The sequence below is a fragment of the Gossypium hirsutum genome, chromosome A11 (assembly GCF_007990345.1).
Source record: "Gossypium hirsutum isolate 1008001.06 chromosome A11, Gossypium_hirsutum_v2.1, whole genome shotgun sequence".
Lineage (NCBI taxonomy): Eukaryota > Viridiplantae > Streptophyta > Magnoliopsida > Malvales > Malvaceae > Gossypium > Gossypium hirsutum.
Window position 1 is genome coordinate 30,187,875 of NC_053434.1, and position 13,965 is coordinate 30,201,839.

The 13,965-nt window shown below is 33.1% G+C and overlaps 1 protein-coding gene across 1 annotated transcript; it reads left to right on the forward strand.

Moving 5' to 3' along the window:
- Positions 1–260: 260 nt before the first annotated feature.
- LOC107897804 (CDPK-related kinase 5) lies at positions 261–5,105 on the forward strand. Its single transcript, XM_016823378.2, has 11 exons — positions 261–1,142; positions 1,521–1,651; positions 1,763–1,804; positions 1,926–2,034; positions 2,345–2,423; positions 2,514–2,810; positions 2,885–2,997; positions 3,498–3,605; positions 3,687–3,749; positions 3,841–4,008; positions 4,633–5,105. Exons 1-11 carry the CDS (start codon positions 513–515, stop codon positions 4,771–4,773), a joined length of 1,881 nt encoding a protein of 626 aa, XP_016678867.1. The 5' UTR covers positions 261–512; the 3' UTR covers positions 4,774–5,105.
- Positions 5,106–13,965: the final 8,860 nt, after the last annotated feature.

Genomic DNA, 13,965 nt, shown 5'->3' on the forward strand with positions numbered 1-13,965 from the left:
TGGGGTCCAAATCAAATACAATTTGGAAAATGTCAATTCTACCCGCCTTAAAATAATGAATACCAAAGGAAAAACAACTCCCACGAAATATATCAATTACTGCATGTCATAACTGAACCGAACCAAATTAATTAACAACCGCCCTATGATTGTGCCACGTGGAAAATCTCTCCTTGGACCACCCCACACAAAAGCTAGCTAACCCATCTTTTTCAATTAACATTTTAACTACTTCAAATATTTATTAATTAACTCATTTACGAAAAAACAAAGGGAACTAATCGTCGTTTCCTTTTTATCATCTTCTCTAGATCCCTTTACCTCTCCAATAAATACTTTCAAACACCAAAGACAAAAATAAAGGCTTCAGTTTTCTAAAGACTAAAGAAGATTTTTTTTTCTTTTTTTTTAAATTTTCAGTTTGGCTTTTTGCAGATTCAAATGGTTGTGGGAGAGATTTAAAATCCTACACTGTTTGGGGGAAAGAGACAGAGAGATAGGCTTGCTCTGCTATGGGTCTTTGCACTTCCAAACCATCCCCAAACCCTTCTTTTCCTCCTGATTCAAGGAATACTCCTATCCATCCCCCGAATAAAGATATCCACCATAAGTCTAACTCGGTTCCAGCTTCGCCTTTGCCTGATGTAGTAAATGGTAACCACAACCACAACTTAGATCAAGCTAAAGGAACAGAAGAAAAGGAAAGTTCGAATTCCAACAATGAAGGTAAGAAGTCGCCCTTTTTTCCGTTTTATAGTCCTAGTCCAGCTCACTACTTGTTCTCCAAGAAGTCTCCGGCGAGATCTTCGGCCAATTCCACTCCGAAACGGTTTTTCAGGGAGCCGTTCCCTCCGCCTTCTCCGGCCAAGCATATTAGGGCAGTTCTTGCTCGACGGCACGGGTCTGTGAAGCCGAATGAGTCCGCCATACCGGAAGGAAGTGAGGCGGACGGTGATGGTGCGGCGGGAGCCACCGTTGCTGGACTGGATAAGAGCTTCGGCTTTTCGAAGCATTTTGGGAGCAAGTATGAGCTTGGAGAAGAGGTAGGGAGAGGCCATTTCGGTTACACTTGTGCGGCGAAGTTTAAGAAAGGAGAGCTTAAAGGGCAGCAAGTTGCCGTTAAAGTGATACCTAAAGCGAAGGTTTCTTTTTAATTTTTGTTTTGTTATTATCATTATTGTTATCTTTTTGAACTTTGCTCTTTTTGTTTAAAGGTGTCGAAGCCGTCGTGAATTGTATTACTAATACACTCGGGAATGAAAATAAATAAATTTTGAATTTACTCAAAATTTTAACAGAGTGTAATAGAGTTCAATTCCGAATGCAGCGATTCCTATCCTATAATTGTTGATACTTAATTATTTCCTCAAACGTGTTTAGTATTGGTCTCAAATCGTGCCTTATGAAAGCAGGGCAATTTTATTTCTGGGTAGTTGCCATTTTGTGCCCTTAAACTGAAATGTCATGATGATCGCCTTTTGTTTTTTTTTCTCATGGTTGATCTTGTTGTTTGTTGATAGATGACTACAGCGATCGCCATTGAGGATGTTAGAAGGGAGGTAAAGATATTGAGAGCTCTGTCTGGACATAACAATCTAGTACAATTCTATGATGCCTACGAGGACCACGATAATGTATATATAGTAATGGAGTAAGTATATGATGAAAAATATGATTGGATTTAACAATTGTGTTTATTTCTTCTTTTATGACTGTCACATGTGGTTTATTGCATCTAATAAGTTACAATTACATCGCTCAGATTATGTGAAGGAGGCGAACTCTTGGACAGAATTCTTTCAAGGTATTTCTTCTAATAATAGGTGCTGTGGAGTTCTTTTATACCGACTGACACATTGTAGGAGATTGAGGACGGATGAAAGTTTGGATTTGATTACTTATGAAGTCTGATTCTATTCATGCAGGGGTGGAAAATACACTGAGGATGATGCAAAAGATGTGATGATTCAGATACTTAATGTAGTTTCCTTTTGCCATCTGCAGGGTGTTGTGCACCGCGATCTTAAACCTGAGGTGAAATATATTTCCAGGTTTTCTGAAATTGGTTTTTGAGTTATATTTCACAGTTTTGGGGTCCAATCTAATATTTCTGAGGTGCGGTTAAGGGCTTTCCATGGGGATAACTGGGGTTAAATATCCTGTTAAGCAATAACATTTGTGAACAAGCACCTATGGCTAGCATAAGGCTGCTGCTTGTTCTCTTGGTTGTGCTCCATTCTGTTATATTCTATTTTTCTCTTCTTTGCTGCAGAAGGTTTTAGTAGTTGGATTATAAAAGATTTGGCCATGTGCTTGTTCTAAGTATAGCTATTTTCTGCATCAGAATTTCTTGTTTACATCAAAGGATGAAAATTCACAATTGAAGGCCATAGATTTTGGCTTGTCAGATTTTGTGAAACCAGGTTTGTACTCAATTTTCTATTAGTTGATTTATGTGTTTTATTCATTTGATTGATTTGTTAATATGTTTCTTGTTTTTTTTCCATTTGCAGATGAAAGGCTTAATGACATCGTTGGTAGTGCATACTATGTAGCACCAGAAGTTCTACATAGGTCTTACAGTACAGAAGCAGACGTCTGGAGTATAGGTGTGATTGCATATATTTTGTTGTGTGGTAGTCGGCCATTTTGGGCCCGAACAGAGTCTGGGATTTTTCGGGCTGTTCTAAAAGCTGATCCAAGTTTTGATGAAGCACCCTGGCCAGCTCTATCTTCTGAGGCAAGGGATTTTGTGAAACGCTTACTGAACAAGGACCCAAGGAAAAGACTGACTGCAGCCCAAGCCTTGAGTGAGTGCCTCATCTACCTCACAAGTTCATCATTCTTATGTTGTTGAAATTTTACTCACAATTGTTTACTTCAGGTCATCCCTGGATAAAAAATTATAACGATGTGAAAGTACCCTTGGATATACTTATATTCAAACTCATGAAGGCTTACCTGCGCTCTTCATCTCTTCGGAAAGCTGCATTAAGGGTGTGTATATGGTGATATGTCTCAGCACTATTCTGTATATCTTATTCTTGGCGTGTTTGTAGACTGGTAGGAAACACTTGTGTTTCAGTGTGCAGAAAGTGCATCTTAGGCACTGTGTTAAATTTTTGGTCAGAACAACTCAAGTGAATCTGGGGCCAATTTTAGACACTTGTTTTATGTGGTTAACATGGGTTGGTTTATGCCACTACCAATTTGAGGATTGATATGAACCCCCTAGTGGGTTCTGTATTGGAGCTAAATACTTATCTGAGGTCACAACAAGTGTGTGACTTGTAAATTCTTTTAGCAGTCCCTAAAACAGTTAATGCTTGTGCCAGTTGCGAAGTGAGTTTTTTTTTTTTTAATATTGTTCTTGAAGCCTCCACTTGTTGAGCCTAAACCTAATCGGTTTCATAATTCAGTTTCCTTTTTGTGCATGTGATTTATAGCCCCCGAATTTTTCAATTTGCTTAATTCTGTTTTCGTTGGTATTTTTCCAGGTACTGTCTAAAACTTTGACTGTGGATGAGCTATTTTACTTGAAGGAGCAGTTTGCACTATTGGAACCAAACAAAAATGGAACTATAAGCTTGGAAAATATTAAAGTGGTCAGTTTTTTTCCCATTGTCCTGGAATTTTTTGTCAGTTCTCTTGTGATTAATCATCAAACGCTTGTGTGCCCTGGTCAGGCCCTGATGAGAAATGCAACAGATGCTATGAAGGAGTGTCGCATCCCTGAATTTCTAGCATCCGTAGGTTCTTCCTCTGTTAATTGTTGTGGCAATAAATATGTTCAGGTTTTCTGAATCTCTATTTTTGTATGCTTTTTTCCTTATGTTGTAGCTAAGCGCACTTCAATACAGAAGGATGGACTTTGATGAATTCTGTGCAGCTGCATTAAGTGTTCATCAGCTGGAGGCACTTGATCGATGGGAACAACATGCTCGTTGTGCTTATGAGCTTTTTGAGAAGGATGGAAATAGAGCCATTGTCATTGATGAGTTAGCTTCGGTATGTTGGTCTGCTCTTGCTTAGCCCTGGGAATGTGTTTCATATGTTTCCAATTTAGTTGATTATTTAGTTTCTAATATTACCAGTTTTAAAATTATGCTATAAAAGATAATGAGGGTATGTTGACAGGCATGGAAAACTTCTAAAAGTCGTATTTATGATATTTATGTTCCGGTCCTTCACTGGAATTCTGGATTTATTGTGTTATTTCTAATAGAATAGCGATTTAAGGAGTATTTATATCACTTTACTGGGCATTTAAACCTCTTTTATTTGGGGAAAATGTTTTCACCTACGATTGATGTTTTATCGTAGCTTCTTTTTATTTAGATTTCTATAAATTTGATAAAAGGTTTTGCTAATTAATTTTCAATCCTTAAACTTAGTATATCATTTATAATAAAAAAACTGTATCAAATACAGCTATTGACAACTTTCTTACTTATTTCCCATACATTGGATGAAGATACTAGCTTTTATAATTACTTTAAAAGGATATCTTTACTGCAAATTCGAGTTTCTATGTTGATCTTTTTTCTTCGTTTTGCTGTGCTGGGATGCTGTAAGCTGTGGAGCAACAAAAACCTGAACTAATCCCCTAGAATTTTGATGATGACTTTTCAGGAACTCGGACTGAGCCCATCCGTGCCTGTCCATGCTGTCCTCCATGACTGGATTCGGCATACTGATGGGAAGCTAAGTTTTCTTGGATTCATTAAATTATTGCACGGTGTATCTAGCCGAACCTTTGCAAAAGCTCAATAGAAGTTGTAAAACATCTGCAAGAGCTCAAAGAATTGCATCTTAGTTTTAGCCTGAATATGATAATGGTGTAAGGAATGTTGCCACGCAATTGACAGCCCTGGCGGTTTGGTTTTGGCTATTTCATTTGTCTGGCACAAGCTTTTATATATAAAAAAAAAACGTGATTGAAGCCATGAACCTGGTGCATCTGCAATTTAACATGGGACAGAAGTGTAAGAATTTTATGTTTTCAACTGTAAAGTTGTAGTTAAAGAAAATGTGGTCATTGGTAGCAGTTGAGAATATTTCTTAACTGGTTACAAGGTTATTATAATCTGATATATTTCCGCCAACCTCATCAGACTATGATTGCCTCTCTATCATCATTGTCGTCATCGTCTTCGCTTGTGTTCTATACTTTGCAATGAAAAGTTCTTCCCTGTAAAACTGTCTGCCTTCGCTTCAAATTAAGATTGCAGTTGGTAAATTTTATTGGCAACAAAAAATAATATAAAAATAATTCAAGAGGTTGATGAGTAGACGGTGAAAATGTGAAATCTTCTAAAACCATGGTGGGTTCAATTGTAGAAGTGATTTCCATAGAACAAAATTATCATTATCACCATTCTAAAGAAAGAAATTCATGCTTTTAAAGTTAGTCAGCTTAACTAGTAAGTTGGCATTCAAATTGTATCTTTTTTCCACTTAGGTAACTAAAAAGGTTTTTTAATAAAAAAATTGTATTCAAGTTATTAATTTTGTCTCAATTTATTTGAAAAAAAATGCATGTCTAGTAAGAAACACCACGAACCTATTGGTTATGGATAGAAGGAGATGAAATTAATAATTTAGAAACTATTTTGACACAATCTATATATATATATAGCTAAGTGGAAAAAAGTGATATTGTTTGAGGGCCAAATTATCAATTAAGCCAAATTAATTAGGGAGACCTTGGTAAGAAAGATTGTCACGAACAGGCCATGATGTACGTGCAACCTGGGGCAGGAGATTCTTGCAATTTACATGGACGGTATGGAGAGGCAGAAATGCTACTACTGTATAAAGGATGACGTTGAAGGTAACAGTCCCTTTCTGAGGCAACATAAATTCAGACCAGCGGCAGGCATGTTGGACAATAACTGAAAATCATGGAACCCTGGGCAGGCGGGTAACGTACCCTACCAAGGAAGTCTTGAAGCCATGAAATGAAAGACCAATCCTTCCCCATAATGTGAAAATAGCAACCTAAAGGTGGTTTGGCTCATAATTGTTTCTGTTTTATTTGCATTGCTCTCTCTCATGCTATTAACGTTTGTCCCAATCCATGAGATATAATATACAGTTATGTTGAAATTTCAAATTTTGAATAGTATAAAATTGAAAGCGGTCTAATTGGAGAATAAGAACTAAATCAACAATTTATGCATAATATATAAATAATAATAAAATTTGACTTAACAAATTTATTTACTACGGTTTGAGTAAGACTAAAATTTTAAATTTTAAAAAATACATTAATTAAATCTAGAACCTATACATAGTATAGTGAGTAATAACAAAATTTGATGGTTGTATTCCTATGAAAATAGTTTAAAAATGATCTCTCTTATAATGCTGAAATACATATAGAAGAATGAAATGGGGTGACAAATCTTGCTCCTTCTGTAATGTCAACCAACACCTATTGTTTGCTCCTCGGTTTTATGAGCAGAGCAATCTACAGCAACTTAATTCTAGTGTCATGGGTTGCGGATCAAAACTCGTGACAAATGCGCAAAGAACGTTTCATAGGGGACAATTGATTAAATATGGCTCATTTGACCTGCTTGAACCGTCTTGACTCGTGAAACATATGAAGAAGCCCATATACTTGAAGCTTTGGTGGCCCAGTGAAACACTTCAGTAAAACTAGAGCTATCAGGGCAATTATTGTAAATCCTAAAGGATAAAAATGTATAGATTTTAAATCACTTAGGACCCTTATCTTGTAGATAGGCTCTAATATCAACTGTCGATGAAACTCAATCTATACCATTAGAATTAGAGAACTCAACTATAAATAGAGGTCTTCCCTCTCATTTGTTATCACTCAGTTGTAATCCTTTATAGTAATTGAAAACTATTGAGAGCATTTACTTACACAACTTGTGTGCATTGCTTTCTTGTGACATTTTTTGTTCATTCGTTTTGAGTTGCTTCCACTTTATTTTCGATGTCTTAAAGAATTTCTATCAAGAATTCTCATTTTACTAGAGTTAAGTTGACTTAGATGAATTTGAACCCAAAAAATCGCCTAAGGCTGTACGAATTAGAACACTAAAGTTCTAGCCCCGTAACATTAAGGGTTGGATAAAAAAGTGGATTTTGAAGATACCTTGAGAAAAGGAATTGATTACACTAGAATCTTTTTGTAACAACCCTAATTCGTATCTGTCATTGGAATAGGGTTATGGAGCATTACTATAAAAACGTAACTTAAAAAAATACATTTCCAAACATTATATTAATCACAACATAATCCATTCATACACATGCAAATCGTTTTTTATTTGAGCCATCGAGGCCCTAAAAATGCTTTAGAAACAATTTGGGACTAAATCGGGAAAATTTAAAATATTGAGGAAAAAGTTAGAAAAATTTAAAATGCAGGTGTCATACGGCTATGTAACATTCGAAATAGGGACACACGACCGTACCCGTGCCTGTGTAACTCTTTGACTTGGGTCACACGGCTAAACCACACGTCTGTGTGCTAGGCCGTGTAACTTTTGAAAAGCAACCTTTAAAATTTATAGGGGACACATAGCCATATTGCATGGTCGTGTGTCACACACGGATGAGACACACGCCCGTGTCTGAGGCCATGTGGACAAGATAGTGGCCAAAATCAAGTCATTTCTTTCACCTATTCAAGCATGAACCTACAAACATCTTGTACATTTAAGCAAAACCTTAAAACATACCAAAATCATGCTTAATAATACCAATTCAATAGGCTATTTAACCATCCAACCAATATGCCATATAGGCACCTCAAACACAAACAATCAAGTATACCTAACTATAAGCATAATTAACCATATTCATACCAAAACACATAGCTCATAACCATCTTAAAACATAACCTAACATGGCCATAATATAAACATATCATCATATACCAAATTAGTCATTCCATCATGCATCAACTTAACCATAATAACACTAACCATCAAGGCATCAAAGTATCAAAAGTGTCACAAATTCAAGGTTACTTTTATATGCCATATACATCAACTAAACCTTTTACATAAGTTCACCTATACATGCCATTATAACCTTGACCAAAATATCAAAATCTACCGATATAATCACTGGATAGAGTGATAGATCTCCAACGAGCTTCCAAACCGATCGAGCTTCCAATAATTTGTAAAGTAAAGGAAAATAATTACGTAAGCAATGAATGCTTAGTAAGCTCGTATAAACTTAAACACAACCTTTCATTTCAATAATTAACTTTATAGGATAAATATAAACCTAAACCAATGCCACATGATTTATCAAACTATATGACCATCAACTCACAAATGAGTAAGTTCATCAACATCACATGCACTTTTCATTCCTAACATAATAGGATTTTATAAGACATATTACACAATCATTAACCTTTTCATAAGACTATGAACTATTCCATTTACTTACTTTCCCTTCCACTTACTTAGCATAAGCTTAAATAACATTATCAATTCATGAATTAGTGCATTTATTTATGACATAGGTAAATTCATCAATAGCATAAGTAAATTTCTCATATATAAGTACGCCATTCAACTCATCAATCCTTTTATCAACATATTACATCTCAATTTTGAACTTACCATTTCATTACCTTTTCTTACCCGTTTCATTTGCATAATACAAGACATAAACATAAACATCAACCATAACCACAAGCTTGACACAAGCCTAAACATCATCATCAATACACAAGTTAGTGCATTTATACATAATTCTTTTGGAATCAACTACATGATAAACCATTTCATTAGGGAATACCTCTTTTGATTCATACTACATTTTCATGAACAAGCATATTGTCATTTGAACACTTACCATTTCAATAAATATCGTTAAGATTAAAAATGATATAATCCAACGATAAGCTTGGCACAAGCCTAAGCACCATCCACAACACATGTTAGCATATTCAAACATATTTCAAATGAATTTAACATAGGTAAGCCATTACACACGAACTTAATTTATTTGAGTTCATCATTTTTCCTTAACATATCATACTTTCAATGAAACTTAATTATACATACTTTGATTAATATCATTTCATACCTTTCCATAATTTCATAACATAGTCGATTAGAACACTCACTATTTCTTCCCTTTACATGCCCATTGAACCACTTAGAATAATATCAGATACGCGAGAAAGCTCACACAAAGTGTGCTAAACATATGGTCAAAACCATTCCTTTTCCTTTTCCTTTACATCATTGCTTACTTGAGCCGTAAATGGGTCTGCTCACACAAGTTAACAGTCGAAATGTAGCTACACGATGCCGCTCACACAAGCTGAAAAGTATCCGCAAAAAATGCAGGAACTCAGCCATCGGTAGGACATTCAGGACCAACACCCAAAACATGGTAACCCTAATGACATGTCATTTGTATCCTATATATTCCTAAGGTTCAAACGGGGCTCGACAGTCGTCGAAACGTCGTTGGATTTTCATCATTTCTTTATATGATAAATTGCATAATAACACATAACATATATATATTGATTCATTTACATTAGAAAAACACATTAAACATTCAATTTAATCAACATTTAAGTGATTATAGTTCATACGAACTTACCTGGCTAAATTGCAAAAATGACAAAGTACAGAGGCTATTTGGTAATTTTCCCTTCTCCTTGATTTTCCACTTGTTCTTGATCTAAATTAATAATTTCATTAAATTCATTAATTTAGACAGAAGAATCACTCCATTTTATACAATTTAGTCCTTTTTGAAATTTTTATAGAATTACCCTCAACTTTTCATTTTTATTCAATTTAATCCTTATGTCATAATCTGCAAATAAACCAATTTTATTGAAACTTCATACCAACCGTATGTTAATAGCATCCAATACAGCCCACATTTGTAACAATTTCACATCTAATCCTTGCATTTTTACTATTTCAACAATTTAATCTCTAATCGTTAAATTCATCAAAATCACTTAATAAAATACTTATAAATAACAACTAATACCTCAAATTCATCATTTAACATCTAAAATCATAAATATTCATCAATGGCAACATTCAAAATCTCCAACAATTTCAAAAACAAAGGTACGGACTAAATAGACCTAATTGCAATAATCTCAAAAACATAAATTATTAAAAACAGGTGAAAAATGGCTTACCATGCATAATTTGAAGCATGACCGAACCTTGGTTATCCTTGCCATCGAGTATTCGGTGAAGAACAAGCAAATGGAGAAGAAAACTTTTATGTTTTCTTATTTTATTAACCTTTCATTCTTTAATTTAATAATAAAATAACATATATACCATTAAAATTAAAAGAATCTGAAGCATCAAACTGTACCACTATTTTAAGGATGATTTATTTATCCATTAAGACCATCCAATTGTAATTAATTAGTTAAATAATACATTTAAATTAATAGTGATTGACTTTTTTAACATTTACGATTTAGTTCCTTTTAATTAATTAAATTTAGTTCCTTTTAATTAATTAATTATCTAAACATTAAAATTTTTCAATGAAACTTTAATACAGACTTTATGATACTCCGTAGATATTTATAAAAATATTTACGGCTTGATTTATAGAAACGAGGTCCCGATACCTCAATTTTTAAAACCACTTAACTTTAGGATCTTACCACTTGACCCTAATTAATCATTCATATAACATAACTTACTATATCAAAAACCTTTTTAAAATCATATTTGACTCATAAATATTAAATAATAATATTTACGAACTTACTCGTCAGATTTATGACCCTAAAACTATTATTTCCGACACCACTGAAAAACAAACTGTTACACTTTTCTTCAGTTTCCTCAATAGAATTATTATGAAATTAACAAGTTATTTTGATCTTTAAGTTATTGGATGGATGTCAAAACTAGTTTCTTAAATGAAGATCTTGTTTAGGAGGTTTTATGTAATAATAAAGAGTTTTGTGGTGCTTGAAAAGCAAAACATGGAGTTTAAAATTAATAAACCAAATTATAGATTTAAACAGGACTCATATCAATGACATTTAAGAATACATTAAATTGTTACTTCTTTGTATTTCGAGGAAAACGCCATTGATTCTTGTCTTTTACCTTAAGGTTAGTGGAAGTTGATTATTATTTTTTTAATTTTATATGTTGATCAAATCTTACTTGCAAGTAACGACTTAAAGTTATTTGTGGAAGTGAAAAATATACTTATTTTATTTCAAGATGGAATTTTATTGCAATCTTTTTATGCCAACTCTTGTGTTGTATTTTTTTAAACTACTAATTAAAGGATTAAGGCATGTTTGAATGTGATGAGTTAGTGAAAGTATTTGTATGATATATTCCAATTCTTTTTAGTTGATAGGAAGTATTGCTGTACTTTATGAATGAGCTCATATAAAAATATGCGTTTCAAGGTTATACAACATGTTTGATGGATTGTTGTACCAAAGCTGCTGGCTACACTTTAAAATTCATGTCCATGAAGGTTTTACATGCATATTAGTATTTGTGATTGTGGAAGGTCTCGCATCAATTTCCATGCAATATTACCATTTACATTCTGTGTTAAAATTCAATCTAAAACTTATTTTCTTTAAATATATTTGTTAAAATATTAAAACCAAATATATATATTTTTAACAAGACTCTTAGTTTAAGCTTCTATGAAAACGGAATGAAGTAGGAGAATCGATAATTATGTGCTGTATACAAATGTGTTTCGGTTTGTCTCAACTTAAATGTAATATAGTTGAGTATGGTATGAGTTGAATTAAAGTGAAATTTTTAATGAGAAGGTCCACAAATAAATTAACTTAACCATTTTATTTTGATTTGTGATATTAAATTACAAAATTCACCTTTCTTTCTAAAATAAACTAACAAAATAAAAATAGTTAAATGAATAATTGAGCATCAGAGTCTCAAAACTCCGAACAACAATTACTACATGAAGACACTAAGTTGATACTTTAGAATTGCCCTTTGCTTTGATTTGCTTTGCTTTTCCTATTTATTTTTTGATTGATTAAAGCCGTATTTTTGCTTTTACTTCAACCGAAAAAGAAAGAAACCCAATTATTGCTACTTGATTTAACGCACCAATTAAATAGCCCAATTAGCATCCACTAACCATCATTAACATTAATAAATGCTTTTCCTTAATTATATTAAATTATTTTTTTAACTTTTAACCACTATAGTATTTTCAATTGTTAAGTAACTTTTTTGTTTTAATTTTAACAAGATGTTAATTTTCAAGAATAATTTTGCATGTTATAGATTGGATCATGTTTGATATTAGTCAATAAAATATTCCCGTGAAGACTTTTAATGTGAATTAAAGAGATTTTCTTTGTAAAAGAGTTATACTCCAAAAAGATCTCTATATATTTAATTAATTATTGAAGACTTATTTAAGCATAATTTAAGGGAATTGAAATTCTCACATGCTGAAGTTGTGTATTTAAGAAGGCTTGTTTATTTTATTATCTGCAACAATGAGAAAGCACTTGTTCATCTTTAACAACTTGTTTTAGTGCAATTTATTTGAAAACAAAATGTTTTTTGTATTTAGTTTGTAATTAAGTTTTCAAGAGGAAAGTCTTATTGAGGAGAGTGATTTAATTGATTTATAAAAACGAGGCTGTAACTTGGTGAGCGAGCTAGCTGAACTTAAATTGCATCTTGTACTACAAATTAACAGTGGATTACTCTCTAGGAAATGCCTCACAGGTGTAGGAAATTCTTTCAAACTATGTAACCAATTTTTGTGTCCATTTTTGTTTTTACACTTTTGACTGTTACTCAATTGCAATTGATAGAAAAATTCATCAAACTCTCAAAATCTAAAAAAAAAAGTATGTTTATTTTTTAACTAAATGATTTTGACATCCACAAATGTCAAGGTAGAAGAATAATTTAAGCTGAACCTCATAAGTGTGTTTTTTCACAATGTTTTCAGACAATGGCATTACCTTGATGATGGTCGCTAAACTAACTAAAAATTAGACTTAAGGCAAGCGCACCTATCAAACAGTAGTATAGTTATGGTGAGATCGGAAATATCGTATCCACGAGGACTAAAAGTACTAGTAATTACTATCTTTTTATTATCTAGCCTAAAAATTAAAGGGTGTTTTTAAACTAAACTAATTTTCTATGATTATGATAGAGATGAAAGTTGGAAAATACTTTAGAAAAACCAATGGAGAAGACAATACCCAAGAAAGAATCCAACTAGACTTCACTTATTACCTTTGACTTAGACAATTTATTCACTTGACTTATTCCGTAGAAATCCCTGATTTATGTTAATATCCCTTTCGAGACTAAAAACAACTGACTCTAGGTTGATTAATTGAAATCTCTTTCTAATTAAAACCCCTATTGTCGCATTAACTCGATCTATGGATTCTCTTATTAGATTTGACTCTAATCCGGCAGATTTATGTCGTCCTATCTCTAGGATTGCATGTAACTCCGCTTAATTATAAATGATCTACTCTTAAACAGAGACTTTTCCTCTACTGAATAAGCACATCAAAAACCTGAATTAATATCCTGGAATATTAAAGCAAGGATTAAAATTCACAATTAAGAATAAGAACAAATATTTATCATAAAAACCAAAGAGTAATAAGATTCATCTTAGGTTTCATCTCCCTTAGGTATTTAGGGAGTTTAGTTCATAATAATAATGGAAAACATCTCTAAGTTTAGAAAACAACAAAACATAAATAAACCCAAAGAACTTCTAAGGAATTGGATGGAAATCTTCAGTCTTGATGTAAATCCTGTCTCCGAGGTGATTCCGATGGCTATTCTCGAATATTTTCTGCCTCCGACTCTCTGTGTCCCTTAATCCTCTTCTAGGGTGTTTATATAGGCTTTAAAATGCTTTCAAACCCTCAAAAGTGGCATTTTCTAAGTAGAACTAGACTTGGGCTCGATA

Excerpts from the sequence above, each read along its gene's own strand:
- LOC107897804 (XM_016823378.2), top strand. The coding sequence starts at position 513 with ATGGGTCTTTGCACTTCCAAACCATCCCCAAACCCTTCTTTTCCTCCT. Across the intron at positions 1,652-1,762 it reads AATGTATATATAGTAATGGA|ATTATGTGAAGGAGGCGAAC; the intron begins GTAAGTATATGA and ends TACATCGCTCAG. Across the intron at positions 3,606-3,686 it reads GCTTGGAAAATATTAAAGTG|GCCCTGATGAGAAATGCAAC; the intron begins GTCAGTTTTTTT and ends TGCCCTGGTCAG.